We start from the raw sequence: 23,886 nt of genomic DNA, 5'->3' as shown, positions 1-23,886 counted from the left end.
TGGTCCATCCACTGTCTGTACCAGCCTGTAGTGAGATTTTGACACCCATCTACACCAGTGCTTCAAACTTTTTTTTTTCTTCGTTTTTTATATTACAATAATAATACAATATTACAATAGTAAAATGTATGACATTGAATGATAATATACACAGGCATTACGGTATAAAAACCCCAACGATGAAATGAATAATAATTGTAGTGAGTGGCATGTGAAACATACTGTTTAGGTCTTACCCAGTGAATTATAGTATATGAATTGTGTACTCATGTAAGTTAATGCAAAACTAAAATCTCTTCAAAAAACAAAATCTTCCTCATCTGGTACCTCCCGTCACTATTAGGCAAAATTATAGTATTCAACTTTAATGTCATCCAGCAAACATGACACTAAATGCAGGGAATGGTGTCTCTCCTTGAATGTAAGTAAGTAAGCAAGAAACCACAAAGAGTGAGAAACTGAGAGAAACAGTATTTTAAAAAAAGAAAGAACAAAACTAAAACAATATTAACATTTCATATATAAATAAGCATGTGTACAAATTAATATACACAAAACCTGTACTGTACCTGATTTAAAGGCTAATCCTATGAAAGCCCACCCATCAAAACAAATGTTGGTAATGACAGCACACTCAGAAAAAAAGAAGTAAAAGTCATGTTGTTATCAAGCAATAAAAAAACATGTTCTCTACAGCCACATTTAGTCGATGTGTCCAATAACAAGTTTTGTAACAAGTCAAACAAGTTTAAGTTTACACTGTTCTATTCAGATGCTACTGTGTCAATACTAATTAATGGCTAATGTTTGTACTTTCCTCATTTTGAGTTGCTTACAAATACTCATTTATAATCTCAATTAATCTTTGGTTTCAAGTCCAAAGTATTTTTGAGTAGTGAAAGAAAGAAATGCTGCTGTGTGCACATACAAATACTTTTGTAATGTTAACTGTTAACATTTAAGAACAAAAACAATTCTACATAAAATTTAAGGCATAAAAAAATATTAATGATGACTGCACAAAACTTTGAACATTTGTATTAATCTACAGTAAAATAAAAAAAGGAAAACAAAAAGTAGCTTCATAGAATTGACATAAACTTCAAGATGCTGGGTTCATGTTTTCTTCAGATGCTGGAAAATAATTGATTCATTGATTTAGAAGAAAATAAAACTAAGATTCAATCACTGTATTTTTCCAGAATCGTAAACAAAAGGCATTAGCAAAAGTGAATGTACTCACTAGAAGCAGCAGAATAATCACTCTTTAAGGAAGCTATAACATGAAAGAAAATAAAAAATAGAATTATTAATGGCAATTAAAGATTGTATTATAAATAAAAGTATCACTGGATGATTTACCATTCACTTCAGTTCTTGTACTACCTGCTCGTCTCCTTCTGCATTTACATATGATGATTCCAGACACCAACACCAGTGTCCCAAACACCAACACCAGAGCCAAAACTATCAGCACTGAAGTAATCACTGATTTAAATGGTTCACCAGGGTCAAATTCTGAAACAAACGAGTTTAAAAGGTCAAAAACAGATTAGAAACTCAGGGATAATGGGATATTTTATCATTTTAAATCCTTACCCAACTCAATGTCCAGTTTGTTGTCCAGACTGAGGTGTGTGGACTTTTCACAAAAACAAACCTGTGTGTGTGTGTGTGTGTGTGTAGAATAACAAATATATATATTCTACATATATATATATATATATATATCTCTCTCTCTCGATTCTACATATACAGTATATGTAGAATCAAAATGTCTTGGTATTGCAGAGTACATTGCACAGTATTGACACCAGCATTTCAGGCAAGAGACAGCTATAAGCTAGATTTTAAGTGAGAACTGTATTCTGCAGGCAATGTGACAGTTTAAAATAATTTGCAGATTACTTTTCATTTTAAAAGGCTCTCCATTTCTAACATTCTATTTACTCCTTAAAATAGCCTATTGCAATATTTGTGACTATCACATTCAGGTTTTCTGAATATTCTTCATTATTATTATTTTCATTTATTTGTTTTTCGGTTATTTTCATCATCACTACTAGCTGCAATACAAAATGTATTTCTAATGGTGAACATATAAATATAACACAGTGTCCTTATTATAACTTTAAAGAAGAAAAACTGAGGTCGTTGGTGGGATTCCCAGAAAATGTATGAACTGATACGTGAATGCGATGTACTGTAAGTCGCTATCCATAAATGTGCATGCAAGTAACAGGCAATGAGTCAACAAGCATGGTATAAACAAGAAGTTCTTATGATTCCACAACAATTACCTTTTGGCCCAACCACTGGAAGTACAATGGTGATAGTGAAAATAAATATGTCCATACTGGCTGCAGTTTTCAGTGCAATGTGTGCTGCAGTAATGGCAGAAAAAACAAACTCTGTATTCTCAACTCTCAAAGGTTTGGAGTCAAAAGGACATTAATGCAACGATAAGTGAACTGAACTTAACACCCCTTTAGCTCCTACATTTTTCCCATGGGGCCCTTTGGCATCCATTGGGTCACTGGAATCACTTCTTTGGTGAAAAAAAATCTATGAAGTGCTCAATACAACACAAATAAGTGCACATTTATATTTTAATGCTTATTTCCTAAATAAGTCAAACATTCTTTGAATCAGACCACTAGATGCCACTACACGCATTCAGTTCAGATAGCAGCAGCATGGATTACTCAACATCAGCATAGTCTCTGTCACTTCAAACATATATGGTATTATTATTACCATATATCCACCATATGATGCTTTTTTAGAAAATATATACAGACCCTCTTTTTATAAACTATAGCAGTTCAACTATTACTTTTTGTTAATGTTTTGTGAAGTGTTCCATACTACACTAACATGAACATCAGTAAACCACGAATTGTAATTCTTAATATTGACTTGTAATAGCCTACACTCTTAAAAATAAAGGTGCTTCACGATGCCATAGAAGAAGCTTTATGTCTAAATGGTTCCATAAAGAACCTTTAACATCTGAAGAACCTTTCTGTTTCACAAAAGGATCTTTGTGTCGAAAAAAGGTTCTTCAGATTACAAAAAGGTAAGAAAGAAATGGTTCTTTAAAGAACCTTTGACTGAATGGTTCTTTGTGGAACCAAAAATGGTTCTTCTATGGCATTGCTTGAAGAACCTTTTGAAGCACCTTTATTTTTAAGAGTGTACTCAATCGGGCAACTATTGTATGTCACCACATACTTTCAATTCAGATGGATAAATGTGCAAACAGGTTTTGTTTTGGGACAGCATGATCTCTGATTGCTCACTTTTAAACTGATAAATTGATTAAATTGATCGATTGATTAGCACCTCAAATGTTACAATAACTAAACGAAGCATTAAACAAAACACCAATATCTTTTTAGCTCTCTCAGTACCGCTCTTATCAATAGCCTTGTTACAAGCAACCAATAAAAAATGTAATGAGCAGAACATACAATAAAACTATGACACAGTCAGACATACTGTATAGCCAGACAGACATGGGTGATTCCCCCCCCAAAAAAACCTCCAATACAAAAACAGCAAGCAGGATCAATGACAGAATGCACAAAATCAGACCCAGCAATACAGTAACAATAAAGAACATAAATCCACCATAAACCGCTAGAATAAACCCTCTTGACAACACCCCTGTCTATAAATAAATTAATTTGAACTCCTCGTAAAAACATTACACATTTAGACTTTAAGGGATAAACAGAGTAAGCTGTTAATTCGCTGTTATTCTAAATGAGTAAGTAAATCTCAACTGGAAATCTCACAGCCTGTCAAAAGCAAATATTGCAACAGCTCAGATGTATCTTAAATCCAGAAGATGTGATGGTTTGATCTCATTGCAAATAGGATGGATGTCTTCAGAAGATTACAAAACACCTTCAGCATCTGTACATGGACATAAATGTTATTTAACATATAAGACACTAATCTGCATAGCTGTTATTCCATTATGAGGATGCTACAGTAATGTTAATTTGTATCAAACTGGTGTATTTTCATTTTATCATGCTCCAGGAAACTACATGCAGACATTTAGCAAATGTGACTAATACAAACAAAGCATAGGCCATTATACACAAAGTGATCTTGTAAAAATTCAATCGAAATCTCGAAGTAACCTCAAAGAAACACATACCAGAACATTAAATTAGGCCTACCTCTCTGTCTTTCTGCTCGACTTGTCATGCAAATTGCTATTGACAAAATCACACATAACAACAGCAGGACAGCAACACCAGATAGCAGAACACCTATGTGATATCTGGAAGGTGCATCTTCTAAAAAAGGAAGAATTTAGATTAAGATCATTAAAACTTTATCAGATCCTTTCTGTATTTGTAAGAGCTCATTACCCAAAGTGACGTCCAGTTTGTTGTCCAGACTGAGGTGCGTGACAGAGCAGGTGTATTTGTGTTTGTCTGCAGCACTGATCTCCAGACTCTTCCTCATCTGGTACGTCCCGTCAGCATTGGGTAGCAGATCTCCTCCAGTGATCTCATGATCAGCTACAGGCTGCCCATCTCTGAACAGGGTCATGTTGATGTGACGAGGGTAAAATCCTGTTGCCAAACAACTCAAACGAATCCCTCCAGAATCTGAGTTTGCTTTCTGGATGAATCTGACTCTGGGTTTCTCTGCAAAAAAAAATAATAAAAATCATGAATATGAAACTCTTTTATATCATAACTGATACAATTTAACATTAGTGTTAAAATTATGGCACTCAGGAAATAACAATTTAGACTTAAGTATAATGCCAGGTATAATGTCAGATATATTTTAATAACACACATCCTTGGTCATATTCAAAACAGAAACAAACATTAAAAACAACTGGTACTTTTAACCAGGGACGGATTATAACGCAGCAGCACCCTGGGCATGGACCGATTAAAGGCCCCCCTCGGTTGAAATTGCGTTCCTTTTTAATTTGAAATGTTCCCAAACATGTTAACTACGTGATAAAATATCACGATTCTCAAATATAAATAAATACATTTTGCACCTTTATAGATCATGTTAGTTGATCTATAATGGGCTATGGGAAAAGTAGCCTAATATTAGTGTAATCTATTAACTAGCCTATGCATAAAACCCGTCTTTTAACTTGTACCAGATATGGGTGTCACGTCCTAAAATATTTTTAATACGACTGACTTTGTATTTAACAAAAATGTAATAAAAACATTGTAAGTTACTAATTAACACTTTAATTGTCCATAAAGAGAGCAAAGAATATTTGCATTATCAAAGAACATTATCATTGACTTTAGTCAAGCCAGAGTTCAAGCACGCTCAAAAACTCCCGTTATAATCGCTGAAGCTATTTACACTGTGAAATGAATCTCTTACTTACATCGTACACACGTCGCCAGTTCGCCAGAGAGCAGAATTCAGTCAGCGTCAGCGAGCGCGCGCACTAAACAAAACAAGGGCTTTTCAGCGATGACTCATCTGAACGCCTCTGATTGGCCATTGAATTCATAAGCTCAACAGAATCGTATGTGATTGGTTATAATGCGCGTCTGGCTCCGCACCAGCTAAAACGTGAATGCAGATTGGAATTTGGCAGCTGATGTGTTACACTGAACATTCTAATGACAATGGTGTGATCGTATCAAATATAAAAAATATATTATTCTGCCATTTTTTGTCTTTTGGAAGCTGCATTCAAAATCCACTTTGCTTAAAATCCTGAGGGGGCACGGTTGAAATCGCGTTCCTGGAGGAGCAGTATTTCGGCTGGGCCCCCCTCTGGTCTAGTGCCCTGGGCACGTGCCTGTTAATCCGTCCCTGCTTATAACACAATTTGCAGCAGCTAAAATGTTTGTTGTAAGAAGTGGTCTTAAGTAATTACCCTTTCTATTTATTTCATTTTCTCTCTTTTTGAGGTAATTCCTGAGAGTATCTATACAAACTTTGTGATAGAATTTTTCATATTTCTGCTTGAATTCTTCCAGGTGGGGTTTGAGCACTTCTTGTGTAATATTTACAGTCACAGTATAAGTAAAGTGGTTGTTAAAGTAACACAGCTCATCTGTGGTGCAGCCTCCGGCGGCATCTTTAGTAAGCATCTTTCCAGGCTTGTCAAGTTCCAGCAGCTCACAGACAACCAGTGTCTGATAAACATCAAGACCTGTGAGGAAAATTAGGGAGAGGATTGTGTTGGACTGATCTCCCTCATCACGCAGGCAAAATTAACTCTCTGTATCACCCTGACACATTTTTTTTTTTACTTTATTCCTCTAAAAAATATCAAAATCAATTTTAAGTCATTGAAAATATTCTCATCATAGCGACTGTATAGCTATGTATAATTAGATCAATACACGAGGACAAAAAAATACCATCACATCATTGGCCTGCATACTTACTGTCATTTTGGTTGTGTTGCCTTAACAGTGCAGATCGTCTCACGAAGGAGTTATACATATAGTCACTTATACCCTTTATGTAATCTGAATCAATCACATCATCCTCGTTCGTGGTATTCCCTTTTGGAAAATAAGTCTCTGAATTATAGTATCCAACTGTGATGTCATCCAGAGTTGTTATGTAACTAAATTTAGGAAATTGTGTTTCTCCTTGAATATAAGTTGAAAACAACGACAAAGAGTGATGAGCTGAAAAACAAAACGATTGTTTTTTAATGAGTGGTTGTTTTCTAACTATTTGTCCATCTAGTATACCGAGAATACTGAGAATACATGGGTCTTGATTGAATAACTTGACAATGACTTTCAGTTTTATGCAATGCACTATTATGAAGATCGGTAAGGAGATACCATGCGACAGCCTTTATAATAATCTCGAACTGAATTCATTGAACAGCAATACATTTTGGCGATCTAATCTTTTTGGAACTTACCGTTTGAAGCAGATGTTAGAGGTAAAAGTGCAAATAACACGATGATTCTATCCATTTGCCCTGCATTCTTTCAGTCCCCTCATGTTATTGAAAATGATCTGCACATTATTCATCTAGTATCTTTTAAAAGGTAACAAGTTATACTTTGTTTACCGGCGGTTGCTCTCGATTTCGAAAGAAAAAAAATCTTGAATGTCTTCTCTAAAAAATATCAGGATGCATTGTTTTCCGCGTTCCATTCCTTTTAAGCGTACAATTTGCTTATGCTCTGCGCCTCTGTCATTATTCTACTGTACAAACTGTTAACACAGTAACGATTGACAATACTATTATTTTACAATACCGTCAAATTTTCTACAAATACTACAAAGATTACAGAGAATGTAACGTCCTACATTTAAGCAAAATAATAATAATAATAAATAGTTTAGTAGTATATATGGCCTATATGATGTCAGCAATTTGATCATATGTTTCGGTTCCTGACAAAAGTATTTTCGATTTTAAGTTTATTTTCATATGATACAACAGAAGAGTAGAGTGCAGTATGATCATTGTTTTGTGGTTCATCAGAGTATTTATTTGATTACAGAACAAATCCAAATATAGCAATCAAAATTAACTTGATAAACATTCAAATACTTTAAAAGTTTTTTTCTTTATATACACTGTCCACCTGGTTATGCTATGCAAAAATGTTTTTATCATTACACATATACACAAAGGAGACTAGCATAATTTGTTTTGTCTTTGTGGTTTTTAAGCAGATTCTGCCATCAGCCAGTCTGTGATTTCTCTCTGGTTTTCAGCCACCCATTTTATATTGGCTTTTGTCTTCTCGATGGCCTGTTCCAGAGCTGCTGTCCCTGATCCAAAGCCGATCTCTGCATTGTCACTCTTAAACTGCAGAAGCTTTTCACATGTTGAGAGATACGAGGGGGAGGGGGAGGGGGGGGGGACAAAAAACAAAACATAAATTAATTAGACAAGTAACCTGTTCAACCTGTTTAGCAGTTTCACATGAGTTCAGGTGATGAATTCAATTCTTACAATGTTACTGTTTTAATTATGTACCTATAGAAAATACACACCTGCTCAAGTTCTGATTCAGTTGAAAATGTTTTGGTTATGCCACTTATAAGGCTGGCAAAGTTAAAAGACCCCACACCATACCTAAGGACACAAATGCATTCTGTTCATCACATTACTGCATTTATTTCAATTCATTAAAAAGGACAAACTTTGCAGTGATCTTGTATATGAGCATTTGTGTTGTTCATAAAGCTTACTCTGTGAACATATACACCCAGTTCTTCCTGACAAAATCCCAAGCCAATGTCTGACCGTCTGGGTTGCTGGCAATATACACAATGACAGATGTAGCGTCCTGTTTACGGATCATTGATGCGTCAAGCGTGTATCCAAGGTACCTATATTTATGACAATAATAATAAAAAAATGTTATTCCTTTAAAAAGTTTCTATATGTTCCCAAAGAACAATATATTTCAAACCTTTCTAAAAGTGTGGAATCTTTTGCACAAGCCAGGGCTGACATGAGTTTATCAGCTTCTATTCCGATGGTGGCGGTCTTAAACATTTGCCATCCAAAGTCCCACTCGTCAGCTCCACCTGAGGCAATAGCACTACAGTACACTGTAGACCTTAAGTTGGGGTGAATTCTGGAAAAAGAGATCTGAATTAGATTTATGTAATAATGTGGACAACCAGATTTTTTTTTTCCTGCCGTACAACATTGGATTGCTTGACTAGAAGACCGAAATACTGAGTGCTCTAATGCATGGGTAAACTCACGGGTTGTGGTTTGATTGGTCCATCCACTGTCTGTACCAGCCTGTAGTGAGATTTTGACACTCATCTACACCAGTGCTGCAGGCAAATCTAATGGCATTAACTTGATTGTACCTACACAAGGAAAATTATATGAATACATGCCAATTATTTATGACGTACCCCAATAAAGAAGATAAGTTCATTGGAACAAAATTTTGAGATGTCCTTATTGAGTTATGTATCACTTACTGGTCTGTATGGCCAGTGGGCACATGCAACCAATCTTCGGTAATAGTCTTAAAATGTTCAAAAAGGGGGGTCACCTGCTTCCTGGTGTAATTCTACAACAACAATAACAACAAAAACTGCTAAATTCATATTACTACTACTCTGAAATCAACATGCATATATTCAAGGAAAAATACGTTTATAGGTTTCAAATGCTAATATATATAAGAAGTATTAGAACAGACCTGTAAAAGTTCATAGACATCAGTTTGTGTAAACATAAGGTAAAAATAATCCAGGTTGTTCAGTGCAGACTGCCATGGCATGTATTCTCTTTCTTCAGATAAGTACTTTGTAGTTTTTAGGGCTAAAGTGACCGGAATTATCTTTGCCCTTGAAAAAGAATGATAATTAAGTATGCAACTGATTTAATTCAAATGTGCTTGCACAAATAAAATATACATATTATTATATCATATTATAGTTCACATCTAAATAAACTGTACCCCAATTCTCTTTATGTCTTTTTACCTCGCAAGGTTAAATGCATCATCCACTATCTGAGCTCTGTTGATGACTGGGACGGCCTTCAAAAAAATAAACCAAAAAGCGATAATTGTGGTGTCATTATTTTCCTGATTAATTAAAACTGGGTCTGTGATTTCAATCACATGTCTGTGTCTTTACCTCATGGTTCTCTGTCAGTTGATTCAGGAGACGCTCCCAGTTCTCAGTGTCATAGTTCACTCTGTAATATCCAGTGATGTTCAGATTCACCAGCACCCACTCATTTCCAGTTGCCTTCATATCAGAGTGAAAAGCTGCATATGAAAAGACAATCATGTTAACCTATTTATTACATAAAAATGTATACATCAAAATGATGAGCTTGTCCCAGTTATAGGAACAAACGACACCGTTGTGTTCATACCAGTTTTTTCTGTGAGCCAAAAGCGTGACTGTTCCACCTCTGCCTTCATCCAGTTGATGGGTACAATCCATTCATAACTATAAAATCAGAAAAATAGACATAACACTAAAGAAAACATCTAAAAACAACACAACCTGCTCAGGTAGCTTTAGAGATGAATTTAGACCTACTTGAATGGAGACTGCCTCTGTAATGAAGACTCAGGATCCAGAAGGAAGTGCATCTGAGAGACATGGCCTGTCGTAGTGTTGACTGTGACCACCGGGAAGCCCATTTGAAGAACCCAGCGGTCCATGATCTCTTTGACACTTAAGGGAAGAACTGTTCCAGTCTTATCAACAGCCTAGAGGTGGTAAATGAGAGTGATTAATCGACAGTACTGACAAACTTTTTGAGTTAGTTTGGATTTAGTCATTGGTAGTAAATATCAAATAATTGACTTGCTAATTATTAGTATGAGATTACAGGTTTTGATTTCTGATGCAACTCACAGTTTGAAGGTGATTCCACAGGTCCTCACCGACTGTATTTTGATAGGCGAACATGGTGAGATATGTCTTTTAGGGAGAAAAATAGCAGAAATATAGCAGATTCAAAACATGTATTTATATGGTGTAAAGTAACTGTATTGTAATTTGCTCACATTTAGGCCTTGCACGAACACAGGCTCGGTAAGGAAGTCTGACAGCATTCTCAACACCGACGCCCCCTAAAGGTTACCAGAGAAAAGAGTTTGATACTAGTAATGATCAATGTATTTCAAAGTGAAGGCTATCAAACGTACAGCACCTTGCTGTAGGAGACTGTATCAAACTGCTCAGTGATCTGCTCTGGTTTTATAATATCTTCCTCATTCGAAGACAGGGGATGGGAGGAGGCCAGAGCATCCACAGCAAAAACACGGTGTACGTCTTTAAGGATGATCAAGTCTTTCTGTGAGAGCAATAAGGGAGAAAGATAATAAATACGATAGAGTGCAATTAAATGTTGTTGTTTTTTTTCCTAAATCTTTTCTAATACATACAACGTTGAATTCTTATGATTAATATTTTTTTCTATATTATTACTATTATTTAAAAAAACCTATAGGTGACTTAAGCGACGCCAGGATTTTTTTATTAATTTCTTTATTTATTTTATTGTTAACTATTAGTGTGGAGACAAGTCACAAAAACAAAGATGTGTGGAGTTAAATCTCCGTGGGCCGCATTTCTGCGAAGGTAACGAACGTGTTTGCTTCAAATATTTAAAGGGTTAGTTCACCCCAAAATGAAAATCCTGTCATTAATTACTCACCGTCATGTCGTTCAAAACCCGTAAGACCTTCGTTCATCTTCGGAACACAAATTAAGAAAAAGAGTTTGATACTAGTAATGATCAATGTATTTCAAAGTGAAGGCTATCAAACGTACAGCACCTTGCTGTAGGAGACTGTATCAAACTGCTCAGTGATCTGCTCTGGTTTTATAATATCTTCCTCATTCGAAGACAGGGGATGGGAGGAGGCCAGAGCATCCACAGCAAAAACACGGTGTACGTCTTTAAGGATGATCAAGTCTTTCTGTGAGAGCAATAAGGGAGAAAGATCATAAATACGATAGAGTGCAATTAAATGTTGTTGTTTTTTTTCCTAAATCTTTTCTAATACATACAACGTTGAATTCTTATGATTAATATTTTTTTCTATATTATTACTATTATTTAAAAAAACCTATAGGTGACTTAAGCGACGCCAGGATTTTTTAATTAATTTCTTTATTTATTTTATTGTTAACTATTAGTGTGGAGACAAGTCACAAAAACAAAGATGTGTGGAGTTAAATCTCCGTGGGCCGCATTTCTGCGAAGGTAACGAACGTGTTTGCTTCAAATATTTAAAGGGTTAGTTCACCCCAAAATGAAAATCCTGTCATTAATTACTCACCCTCATGTCGTTCAAAACCCGTAAGACCTTCGTTCATCTTCGGAACACAAATTAAGATAATTTTGATGGAATCTGAGAGCTCTCTGACCCTACATAGACAGCAATGCAACTGAAATTTTCCCAGACAGAAACGTAGCAAGGACATCGTTAAAACAGTCCATGTGACATCAGTGGCTCAACTTCAATTTTGCGAAGCTACGAGAATACTTTTTGTGTGCAAAGAAAACAAAAATGATGACTTTATTCAACAATTCTTCTCCCCTGAGTTACTGTCTTCTGCCATTTTGGAGAGTACCCAAGAACGTAATCTGCGTTGTTTAGGTTAGAGGGGAAAGCATGCACATGAACGTAATCGGCGTAATCAGTGTTGTTTACACTTAGGGTAAAGCGTGCGTATGCGTTGTCATACTCTCCAAAATGGCAGAAGACAGTAACTCAGGGGAGAAGAATTGTTGAATAAAGTCATCATTTTTGTTTTCTTTGCACACAAAAAGTATTCTCGTAGCTTCGCAAAATTATAGTTGAGCCACTGATGTCACATGGACTGTTTTACCGATGTCCTTGCTACGTTTCTGTCTGGGAACATTTCAGTTGCGTTGCTGTCTATGGAGGGACAGAGAGCTCTCTGATTCCATCAAAATTATCTTAATTTATGTTCCGAAGATGAACGAAGGTCTTACGGGTTTGGAACGACATGAGGGTGAGTAATTAATGACAGAATTTTCATTTTGGGGTGAACTAACCCTTAAAATATTTGAAGCAAACACATTCGTTACCTTCGCAGAAATGTGGCCCATGGTGATTTAACTCAACACATCTTCATTTTTGTGACTTGTCTCCACACTAATAGTTAACAATAAAATTAATTAATTAATTAATAAAAAAATCCTGGCGTTGCTTACGTCACCTAGGTTTTTTGAACCGATGTCCTTGCTATGTTGCTGTCTGGGAACATTTCAGTTGCGTTGCTGTCTATGGGAGGGTCAGAGAGCTCTCACATTCCATCAAAATTATCTTAATTTGTGTTCCGAAGATGAACGGAGGTCTTACGGGTTTGGAACGACATGAGGGTGAGTAATTAATGACATAATTTTCATTTTGGGGTGGACTGACCCTTTAACGGCTAAACGCCTGTTTTGTCCTATGAACATGAAATTAGTTTAATGGAATAATAGGAAGTACACTTTAAATGTAAATAAATGATGTAAATAAAAGTTTATGACTGGTAAATGTTGTTTTAGTTGACCAACCATTGGCAGGTGCAGTAAGTCCATTAAAAGTTCATTAGTTTGTGAACACTCACCACGTTCCACGATGGTTCAGCAAAGTCTGCACCAAGATATGATACATAAGACGCGAAACCTTCATTTAACCAAACTTCATTCCACCACTTTAGAGTCACAAGGTTGCCAAACCACTGACCAAGAACACAAACAAGTCATAATATTATTATTTTACACATCTTATAGTTATATATCATATTTTTATAAATGCGAGTACCATGTGTGCCAGTTCATGGGCTATAATTGTGGCCGTTCTCTCTTTGTTTGCATTAGAGGAGATGACTGGATCATATAGAAGGTTTGTCTCCCTGTACGTCACCAGACCCCAATTCTCCATCGCCCCAAAGTAAAAATCAGGCAGGGCAATCTGGTCTTCAAGGTAGAGAATTAAAAATGCTTGTATATTATTTTTTACCCCAGACAATATTCTTCAAGAGATGATTTAGATGTTTAAACACACCTGATTTTGAGAGTGGATATGGTACACTGTAATAGTTTTCAAAAAACTTGAGGATTGGCCCAGTTTTATTCAGGGCATAATCACCATGGCCGTCCTCGATGGCTTTCTTACGGGCCCATATTCGTATCTGTTCAGAGCAAACATAATTTAGTCATATGCACCATGAGTATATATGCTGTAAGGCACACTTTGTGGTCAATAAATGTGAGATTTTTATCTTTTAAAACAGCTGTACAGCTCATGAAAGACGAATAATGGTCGTACCAAGGTGTCATTCGCTGATGTAACATTTGTATAGTCACTGACAACCAGTGCCAATAGATAGGAGGACATGTTCTTTGTGGGTTCAAATGTTGTCATCGTAACAGGTTGTCCATCAAGAACAGTGTCAACTTTCTCTGAATGAGGAAAACAAGCAGTAAATTAAATTTTATTTTATCTATCTATCTATCTATCTATCTGATGATTTCCAACATGTCTTTAGAAAGCAGGCAGAGATTTAAAACTTTTTATTTTCGTTTTTGTCTGAAATTTTTATACAGATGCTCTAGAGACCCCTATTTATAGAAATCAATTTTCTAGTTCACATTACCTTACTTAAAATAGTCGGCATGTGTGAAAAGAAACTGTTATTGGTAGAACTGACCGATTTCCATTCCATTCGAGAGGGCCACGGTTCCTCTGTCATGAATGAGAGTGATGTAGAAAACCGCTCTCATTGCAGGCTCATCGAAACATGGAAAGGTCTTGCGAGCATGTGTGGGATGCATCTGGCTGGTGGCTACTATCCTGGAGGAAGTAATTATTGTTATATCACAAAGATATAGTGCTCGTAACACCAACGGTAGGTACAGACCATAAAATAAGCGCTGGGTTATTAGTATGCCATTTTGGGAAACAGTATGTATTTTCTCTGTCCAACCAACGTTTACATGATGATTGAAAAATCTTGTGGATATTATGTAATGCCCAAACACACACATAAAAAATGCTTTATGGATCCACTAAGTAATATTCCATGTTTATATGGTGGTACAAAGGTTAAACAGGCATAAAGCTGCCAAGAGACTTATCAAACAAACATGTGACCTGCCAACTGCAATAGCCTTGATGCTGATCTTGTTAGCTCTGATATTTCATCCATAAGAGTTCCTGACTGGTTTTATTGAAGATCTGTGTTCATATCTTTAAAATGATAGTTGGACTTACTTTTTCTCTCCATTCTCCTCATATTCACTTCGGTAGAACCCTGCCAGGTCATCTGCAAGTTCTCCCACAAACTCTGTGTAAAGCTCATAGAGCTCTCCAGCTTTCAGCGTGCCCTTCAACTGTATGACAAGGTACTGCGTCGTCTCCTGCATCCAGGTTTTCTGAATTGAGGGCGCTACTGAGGTACCAAGCGCAGAGAGTTTGGCCAGATATCCATCTATTGAGGTCAGGTTTAGCTTATTGGAGTGAATGAGGATGAGGTCGGTCTCCCTCAGACATTTGAAGACCACGCTGGAATTTCCAGTGAATACAAAGAGGCCGTGAATGTTTGGCTGGAGTCGAGGCCAGAGCGTGATGTTGTAGTAGTCTGGAACCAGAGTGTCTGGTAGACGATGCTCGTTCCAGGGCTCAGCAGGAGGTTCTGTAGAAGGAAGGAGTTGAGCGGTCCACAAACCAACAATGGTGGCCAGTGATGCCATCCCCAGGAAAGTGCATCCAACGCACATTGCACTAAAATGGATTCTCAACATGTTCCCCTTCACCACTGGTCAGCAAAGATCAGACCAAACCGTGATGGCATTTTATTTATTCTTCCCACCTTCTCTCCTCCCAAAGGGATTAATGGCTCATCCATTAACACTGAGACTAGCCAGTGAAAAAATCTGGTAACCTGATAAGTTGAGGTGCACTGAGATAATATATTATGGCATGCGTCTTCCCTGACATGTTTATGCAGCCATTAATCTTTAGTAGAATGTGACGCTGAGCATCGTGGGAAAAAGCTCAGAAAAACAAGCACAGGGGCATCACAGCAATGAAATTATCTAATGTAATCCAAAATGTTTTCAGTCAGTGGAACGGTTTATGTTTTTATTAGGCCATATTCGGCATTGGTAACCATCTGGAAAACTTTGTGAGGTATTATCAGACATCATAACATTATGACTCGCTAACAAATGACTGCAAGTTTTTTTTTTGTCTGATATGAAATTAGACGAGGCTATTTACTGACTGGTTGTTCAAATGACAACATGTAATTAAAGATACATATTCACAATATAAAAATGATAATGGATTGCATAATGGAATGCATTAATACAAACGAATTACCAAAAAAATGGTTATTGTTTACCATCCATAGGATACTGTAACATATTACAGTATACATATAACACAAAGTACTATAGCACAAAAGTTGAAAAATACAATTTACTTCATGGATTGAGGTTTTTATTTTCATTAGACAAAATACCAAAATGATAAATACAGAAGAGTTCTGTACTATTTGCATATTCAGTTCTGTTTTATTCTACAAAGTTATTTTATCATTATACAATTTATTTTTTTACAAAAAAAGAAAAGGGAAAACAGACAATTATAAAGCGCGCCTTAAAGAAAGAGATATTTGTATACTGTACATCATCATAGGTAAGAAAGCTGCTCTGGAATATATTGGGATTTAGAACATCATCCATAATAAATAATCATTTCCTTTAACGCTCATCTAGGCCAAGCAAAACAATGTCCCAGTGTTCCTCTCCTCCTCAGAGCAAACAAACTACAGTATGTGCATCATTCAGAGTTATGATGGCTTTTTGAACCATTCTAAGACTGCTTCTTGGTTCTTTTCGACCCATTTGATGTTGGCATTAGTCCTCTCGATGGATTGTTCAATGGCAAGGGTTCCTGAACCGAAACCTATGTGAGTGTTGTCATCTCTGAACTGTATCAGCTGTGTTTATAAACAGGACAGTAGATTAAGAAACATTCAAATGTAAGTATCTGCTGTACAAGATGACAGTCAAATAAATTAAGCAGTCCTGGGGAAGATCGCATACCTGTTGCAATTCAAATTGAGTTGAGAATCTCTTTGTGACGCCATTGATCAGATTGGAGAAAGAGAAAGATCCACCTCCATACCTAATGGAGAATAAAAGAAGTGGATGTGCAGTTATAGAAAACTGCTATCTGCATTTTTAAGCAAATAAAATCATAAGCCACAAAAAAATGTTCTTACTGTTTGTAAATGTACTCCCAGTTGGCTCTAACAAAATCCCAGGCCAACGGTTGGCCGACCACATTGCTTGCAATGCTGATGATGGTAGAGGTGGCATCTTGTTTGCGAATCTTTTCTGGATCCAAAGTGTATTTGAGATACCTACCACATAAATCAAAGCACATGTCTTTAGCTAAATACAATGAGAACTGTATGCATTTGTCAGCATTAACCTGCAGTGAGCTCACCTGTTCAGTAACCAGGGCTCAGTGGCACATGCCATTGCAGCTCTCAGCTTGTCTTTCTCTGAAGCAATAGTAGCATTTTCAAACATCTCCCAAGCAAAGTTCCACTCCTCCTCACCACCTGCTGCAATGGCACTGCAGTACACTGTGGACCTCAAGTTGGCCTTAATACTGAAGCAGTGAGAACATTTAAAAATCACAGTTAAATGGTAGTCTATTAATTTAAGGTAATAAGCTTACAATCTATAAAATTACAAAAGTACTGAAAAACTGCAAGGACTCATGGAACAAAATAGAGTGAGTGAATGAATCAATGAAATATTTAAATGTACCAGGCGTCCAAAATAACTGTTTCGGAAAACGTTTCTGAGTATAATTCATCACACTACAGATATGTTCTAATAATGTTTGCAGCCAAAATGTGTCTAAATACTTTTTGGTTTACATTTTAAAATATTTTGTAACATATTTATTGCTTTATACTTTATACTATTTAAAATCTTTTGTTTTGTGAAATTTATCCTGTATCCAATGCAGTGACATTCCAACCCGATCTCATGAAAGTGTGTATAAATAGTACGCCAAATAAAAACGAAAACTCGTGGTATTGATATGCAAAAATTGACTTTGGCATGCATATGCTACGCGATGGGTAGGTTTAGGGTTGTGGGGTCATCATATGTACATGAAAACTGCGTATTATATGCACGCCAAACACATGCGTATCATATGCACGCCAAAGTCCATTTTTGCGTATCAATATCACGAGTTTTCCTTTTTATTTGGCATACTATTTATACGCATTTTCATGAGACCGGGCTCGACATTCAGACAGTTTTAAGTGCGACTAAAAATATCCAAATATGGGCAACTTTAAAAGCCTAAGGACGAAATAAAATTGGATAAACTAAAACTGATTGCCAATAATATTAAACAGGATATCTGTGATTATTATAAACATCGGCAACATTTATAATAATAGTAATCTTATAAAACTAAGAAGTAAATAGTCTGCATAAATATACATTTTAACTATGATGCACTCAGGAAACATAATTACATACTCTCCAAGATTTCTACTGAGTGAAACTCACAGGTTGACATTTGGATTGGCCATCAACTGTTCGAACCATCCTGTGATTAGAGTCTTACAATCTTCATTGCCAGTGCTGCAGGCAACTCTGAGTGCATTTATCTGATTGTATCTGCAGATACAAAGACATGAATACAATGAATAGATGTTTGAGAGCAATCTGAGCATTTATTGTCACTACTCTATATTTACATGTCGACTTACTGGTCAGTATGTCCTTTAGGCACATCTTCCCAATTTGTAAGCCTTGTGAAGTAATCAAACAAATCTTGCACCTGTCTTCCAACGTACGTCTGCAGGTATGAAAAAATGTGATGTTAGAATTCAAGCTCAGTTGCGTTGACATTCTGAAATATTCAGAGACAAACTTACCTGCATCGGGCCGTACACCTCTGTGCGATCAAACATTAGGTAAAAGTAGTCCAGGTTATCGAGAGCAGCCTCCCACGGCATGTACTCAGTTTCAGAGTTTAGGAAAAGTGTGGTTCTTAGAGCCAATGTTGTTTCAATAATTCCTGCTCTGTAAAGGGAAAAGATGCTATTTAGCATTTGGACTGACTGAAATCACACTAATAACTTTAAAGAAAGAAGTTCAGATCTTACTTGGCCAAGTTAAAAGCATCATCAATTAACTGCGCCCGGTTAATAACTGGAATGCTCTAAATGAAATCAAATGAAAACAATTACTGTTGATTATTATGCTGAACAAAAAACAATCCAAATCTTGCTCTAAGTAACAATGTTATGATGTCTAATTTAATAAATGTAATTCTTTTTACCTGTCTTGAATTCTGGAGTGCATTAAGTAGGCGTTGCCAGTTATCATTATCATAGTTAACCCTGTAGTATCCTGTTACATTGATGTTGGCCAGAACCCATTCATCAACACTTATTTTCATGTCGTTCAATTGGTCTAAATTAGAAATGTAGAGCAGAAATACATGGATTTGTTAAAGCAAGTACAGTATTGTCCTGTATTAACATTGAATGATAATTTGCGAATATAATCACATGCAAAGTTAACTAAAGCATGAGAAATCTGTCCTCATGATTTTCTTTTCTCTGTGGAACATGAAGAAATTTAGTAGAATGTTCTTTTTTTTCTAATAGTTATGTCATTGTTATATATCATATGCTTTCAGATGATTTGCAATATAGCATACAAATAGTATGGACTGCTTTTATTTCGCTTTTTTGGAAATAAAAGTCTCCATTCACTGTCATTGTATGGAACAGAACAGTTTGAGCATTCTGCTAGACTTCTACTTTTTGGTGTTCAACATCAGAAACAAAGTCATAAGGATTTGGAATAACATGAATATGTAATGACAGAATTATAATTTTTGGATGATCTATCTCTTCCACAGGAAATATAACTGTGATCGTTATTGTCACTGTCATCTTAAAACTCACCAGTTTTCTTTAGCAGCCAATATAGGGGTTGTGCTACTTCTTTCTTTGTCCATGAAATTGGTACAAACCACTCATAACTGAAAAATGAAGCATATTGTGATATAGTAATTCCACATTTCAGCAGAACTTTGTGATTCATTCTTAAGTAGGATTGATATAATAAGTTGGCATGTAAAGATAATTCATTATAAATGTATATTATTGATCTAATTGTGAGCAATTCATCTGTGCATATATTTAATAAAAAAATCTTGTCATTTTTAATCAGAATGTCAGCTCAATCTTCTGGTGAAACTACAAACTTCTCTCTGGTGATGTATGCTGGAGTTCTCCAATCAATTAGTCTGTTTTAACCCCTCCTATTTCTTATAATCGACTGCAATCTCACATTCAGCTAATCTGCTCCATCCAATCAACAACTGATTGACAGAATCAAGTCCCCATCCTTTCATCCTGGGTTTTTTTTCTTCTCGGTTGTCTGTTTTGCTCAAATGTATGTCACAATATGGAAGAAAAGATCTCTCGCTACTTCAGTTTCATATGAAGTAGACTTTAAAGTATCTAGTAAACCGTAAAAAAAGTAACCTTTTTTTTTTCTTTCAAAATACTTTTTGACGTACTTAAATTCTGATGTCCTGTCTGGTTTAGATTCAGGGTCCAGGAGGAAGTGCTCCTGTGTGATCTGGCCAGTTGTAGTGTTAATAGTGACCACGGGGAAGCCCATTTGAAGAACCCAGCGGTCCATAATCTCTTGCACAGACTTGGGAAGACTGGTGCCGGTGCCGTTCACAGCCTATAACATTTCATATATGAGCATGTTTTCTGTGGCAAAAAAATTGGATAATGACATGACTGAACAGCATTGTTTAATTGCACCATACCAGTTGAAGATGGTGCCAAAGGTCTGTATACACTGTGTTGCTGAATTTAAAATAGTCCAGGTAAGTCTGTTTAAAAAAAAAATAGTTGTGAATGTACAAAAGCATTCTCCATCGCAAAAGCATGTTAAATTTTTATTGTACAGCACAACAAGGAATAGTGTACAAAGGGTTTTTACCTGGAGGCCTTGGGTAAACACTGTCTCAGTCAGAAAATCCGATAACATCCTAAGTACTGACGCCCCCTAGAGAAAGAGACTCTACATTACCAGACAAACCACATGTAGTCTGTATGTTCTTCATTATTAGACATTATAGTTAACGTAGCAAACAGTTCCCACACTACCTTACTGTAGGAAATCGTATCAAACACTTCGTTGATTTGCTCTGGTCTTTGGATCTCCTCTTCTTTAAACGACAAGGGGTGAGATGAGGCCAATGCATCTATGGCGAAAACTCGGTGCACATCATTAAGAACGATCAAATCTTTCTGGGAGATAGAAATAGAAGAGTCAGTTATGATTTAATCTGCTCTTTGTGATAGCTTGTAGCATTTACAGTTTATCACTGTGGCTTTGGCTTCAGACACTCACAACATTCCAATCCGGCTCAGCATCATCTGCTCCAAGATATTCTACATAAGATGCAAAACCTTCATTGAGCCACAGGTCATTCCACCACCTGAGAGTCACAAGATTTCCAAACCACTAAAAAAGAAAGAGGAAGATGGTAATTTGCAGGGGTTATAAACTTTAAAGTTGTGAAGTAACTTCTGGAAAGCATTTCCCATTTAGGGTTCAAATTGGAAAAAGGGACTCCTGATTATACCTGATGGGCAAGTTCATGGGCAATAATAGTAACGATACTCTCTTTGTTTCCATTGGAGGATATTTCTTCATCGTACAGCAAGGCTGTCTCTCTGTATGTGATTAAGCCCCAGTTTTCCATTGCACCAGCGTTGAAGTCTGGCAGAGCGATTTGATCTGTGCAATATTTTGAAGAATGAGTAAAACTTCTAAAAATGGCCTAAAAGTTTTAAGCATTCACCTAATCTTACTTAAATTGTCATTTCGATAATAAAACGATTTAATTGCCTCATAAAATATAGGTCATATCATAGGTTCTTACCTGATTTGGGCAGCGGATAGGGGACATTGTAATATTTCTCAAAGAATTTGAGAATTGGTCCAGTCACATTGAGTGCATACTCCCCTTGTCCTGCATTTATGGCTTCTTGACGGGCAAAAATTCGGATCTGTTTGTATCAATTATAGAATGTTGTGTTTTAGTAGATGAACATGTTGTTTTCTAATCTTTGCTAAATTAGGTAGGGCTTAGGGCAGTAGGTTTCATTATTAAATTGGTGGAATTTTGTCTGAAGATCCTCTGAAAAGATAAGTTACCTGCAGTTTATCAGTGTTTTGTTCAATGAAGCCGAAATCGCTGACAATAAATGCCAACAAATATGTCGACATGACTTCTGTGGGCGCAAATGTTGTTCTGGTTACAAGAGTGCCATCCGCTGTGACGTTAACCTCATCTGAAAGTCGAAAAGAGACACTGAATGATGAACCACTGAACATTGAATTTTCTTGAAGTCAGTTTGAAGGAATAATGCAAACTTGTTCATCAGAAGTAAACTACTTTATCAAACAAGTAGCTGTATAGGGCAACCAAACACTACATTGCTGTTTTTAAGCTAAAGGAATAATCAAACTTTCTAACTCGCATATAATTTTATTATATAATATAATTTACCCATTCAAATTTGAATTTCACACCAGTCACACTAATTGAGATAGTTGAGTTTGTTCATGCAAAATCCCTCATTGTTTTTGAATTAGCAAAATATGGTTCTGATTAAATGATGAATGCATAACCGTTATGTTACATTTTATAATTATAAAGATATATGGTCCCCTTAAGTAACTTCAGTGTAGCTACTTTTTGTTTGTAGCTGTTAGTATAGCTAACTACTTTTTCAAAGCCGTAACTTCACTGTAGTTTAACTTTTTCATATTATGATTAACTTAGCAAGCTACACTTTCAAATTAGCTTCCCCAACACTGCTCCTGTACAGAATAAAGTGTTCATTTACCTATCACAACACCATTGGAGAGGGCTATGGTTGCTGGATCATGGTAAAGAGTGATGTAGAATACCGCTTTCATTGCAGGTTCATCAAAGCAAGGGAAAGCCTTCCTGGCGTCTGTTGGCTGCATCTGGGTTGTGGCGACCACTCTAAAAAACAACAAGGAGATTTAACTATATATGAAAGGCCTTTTCTTGAATAGGAGGAACTGACCAGATGAATCAACTTCTTACTTCTTCACTCCAGACTCATTGTATTCACTTCGGTAGAAGCCTCCCAAGTCATCTGCAAGCTCGCCTATAAATTCTGTGTAGAGCTCGTAGCTTTCCCCAGCAGCTAATTCATCTTTCAGATGAATTGCCATATACTGCGTTTTTGTGTGCATCACAATTGATTCAATGGTAGGAGCTGGCTTGCTTCCAAGTGCCGTCAAGGTGGGTTGCTTTGTCATGTTCAGCTTATTAGAGTGAATGAGGATGAGGTTTGTCTTTTCCTCACATCTGAAGGCCACGCTGGACATCCCTGTGAAGATGTAGAGTCCGGTTGGATCTGGCTTGAGCCGTGGCCACAGAGTGACATTGTAGGTTTGTGGACTAAGAGTCTGAGGAAGGCGCCACTGGTCCCATGGTTCATTGGATGGTGTAGCTGTTGGAGCTGATGTTGTGGCATCTGGGGGTTGAACCTCATTCTCGTTCTTGGACTTCTCTTGGGAGTAGACCACCGAGAGAGCGATGATTGTGGCTAGCGCTCCAGCGCCTAACACAATCCCTACTATCCCGACAGTTTTACTGATGTGGAAACCCTTTCCCATGCTTTAGCAATGACAGGATGAGAGGAGTGAAACTGACATATGCTCAACATTTTATTTAAGGCATGGGAAGATTCTCCTCCCACATGAATTAATGGCTCATCCATTAACACAGCACAGCTCCAGTGTACTGTACAAGAGGGCATCTGGAACCTCAGGGTTTCAGAGGGTCATTGATACTAGGGTAATCATGGTCCCCTTAAGTAACTTCAGTGTAGCTACTTTTTGTTTGTAGCTGTTAGTATAGCTAACTACTTTTTCAAAGCCGTAACTTCACTGTAGTTTAACTTTTTCATATTATGATTAACTTAGCAAGCTACACTTTCAAATTAGCTTCCCCAACACTGCTCCTGTACAGAATAAAGTGTTCATTTACCTATCACAACACCATTGGAGAGGGCTATGGTTGCTGGATCATGGTAAAGAGTGATGTAGAATACCGCTTTCATTGCAGGTTCATCAAAGCAAGGGAAAGCCTTCCTGGCGTCTGTTGGCTGCATCTGGGTTGTGGCGACCACTCTAAAAAACAACAAGGAGATTTAACTATATATGAAAGGCCTTTTGTTGAATAGGAGGAACTGACAAGATGAATCAACTTCTTACTTCTTCACTCCAGACTCATTGTATTC

At 36.6% G+C, this 23,886-nt stretch overlaps 3 protein-coding genes across 3 annotated transcripts in view; all 3 read right to left on the bottom strand.

The window, feature by feature from the left end:
* The window catches only part of LOC107583138 (major histocompatibility complex class I-related gene protein-like), an 18,074-nt gene extending 10,930 nt beyond the window's left edge, over positions 1-7,144 (bottom strand). The window contains exons 1-4 of the mRNA XM_016269252.1: positions 6,905-7,144; positions 6,411-6,659; positions 5,894-6,172; positions 4,389-4,670 (exon numbers count right to left, since the gene is read on the bottom strand). Of these exons, the coding sequence (XP_016124738.1) occupies positions 4,389-4,670; positions 5,894-6,172; positions 6,411-6,659; positions 6,905-6,959 (865 nt within the window). The 5' untranslated portion in view covers positions 6,960-7,144. The remainder of the gene's footprint in view (positions 1-4,388; positions 4,671-5,893; positions 6,173-6,410; positions 6,660-6,904) is intronic.
* A 436-nt stretch (positions 7,145-7,580) lies between these two features.
* LOC107583156 (aminopeptidase N) lies at positions 7,581-15,273 on the bottom strand. The gene is made up of 20 exons (XM_016269269.1): positions 14,733-15,273; positions 14,170-14,312; positions 13,788-13,921; positions 13,524-13,650; positions 13,281-13,435; positions 13,084-13,197; positions 11,274-11,417; positions 10,500-10,565; positions 10,348-10,413; positions 10,027-10,199; positions 9,857-9,933; positions 9,613-9,746; positions 9,457-9,512; positions 9,171-9,318; positions 8,947-9,038; positions 8,719-8,829; positions 8,418-8,585; positions 8,194-8,334; positions 7,996-8,077; positions 7,581-7,816 (listed from the first exon to the last, which is right to left on the bottom strand). The coding sequence occupies exons 1-20, from the start codon at positions 15,260-15,262 to the stop codon at positions 7,664-7,666; spliced, it is 2,814 nt and encodes a 937-aa protein (XP_016124755.1). The 5' UTR covers positions 15,263-15,273; the 3' UTR covers positions 7,581-7,663.
* A 1,037-nt stretch (positions 15,274-16,310) lies between these two features.
* On the bottom strand, positions 16,311-23,270 carry LOC107583119 (aminopeptidase N-like). The gene is made up of 20 exons (XM_016269228.1): positions 22,683-23,270; positions 22,456-22,598; positions 21,761-21,897; positions 21,486-21,612; positions 21,186-21,340; positions 20,951-21,064; positions 20,704-20,847; positions 20,537-20,602; positions 20,361-20,426; positions 20,100-20,272; positions 19,480-19,556; positions 18,846-18,979; positions 18,670-18,725; positions 18,439-18,586; positions 18,271-18,359; positions 18,068-18,178; positions 16,977-17,144; positions 16,750-16,890; positions 16,571-16,652; positions 16,311-16,464 (listed from the first exon to the last, which is right to left on the bottom strand). Exons 1-20 carry the CDS (start codon positions 23,258-23,260, stop codon positions 16,315-16,317), a joined length of 2,859 nt encoding a protein of 952 aa, XP_016124714.1. The 5' UTR covers positions 23,261-23,270; the 3' UTR covers positions 16,311-16,314.
* Between the last annotated feature and the right edge of the window lie 616 nt (positions 23,271-23,886).

This window comes from Sinocyclocheilus grahami, unplaced genomic scaffold, assembly GCF_001515645.1.
Source record: "Sinocyclocheilus grahami isolate Dianchi unplaced genomic scaffold, SAMN03320097.WGS_v1.1 scaffold50.1, whole genome shotgun sequence".
Classification (NCBI taxonomy): Eukaryota; Metazoa; Chordata; class Actinopteri; order Cypriniformes; family Cyprinidae; genus Sinocyclocheilus; species Sinocyclocheilus grahami.
The sequence above is the reverse complement of the archived record's forward strand: the minus strand, read 5'-3'. Positions and strand labels throughout refer to the sequence as shown.

Coding starts and splice junctions, on each gene's coding strand:
- LOC107583156 (XM_016269269.1), bottom strand. CDS start 15,262: ATGTTGAGAATCCATTTTAGTGCAATGTGCGTTGGATGCACTTTCCTG. Junction 13,922..14,169: donor CTCGAATGGAATGGAAATCG/GTCAGTTCTACC, acceptor TTCCTCATTCAG/AGAAAGTTGACACTGTTCTT. Junction 10,200..10,347: donor TGTGGAATCACCTTCAAACT/GTGAGTTGCATC, acceptor TACCACCTCTAG/GCTGTTGATAAGACTGGAAC.
- LOC107583119 (XM_016269228.1), bottom strand. CDS start 23,260: ATGGGAAAGGGTTTCCACATCAGTAAAACTGTCGGGATAGTAGGGATT. Junction 21,341..21,485: donor CTATCCGCTGCCCAAATCAG/GTAAGAACCTAT, acceptor AATATTGCACAG/ATCAAATCGCTCTGCCAGAC. Junction 18,726..18,845: donor CACTCCAGAATTCAAGACAG/GTAAAAAGAATT, acceptor GATTTCATTTAG/AGCATTCCAGTTATTAACCG.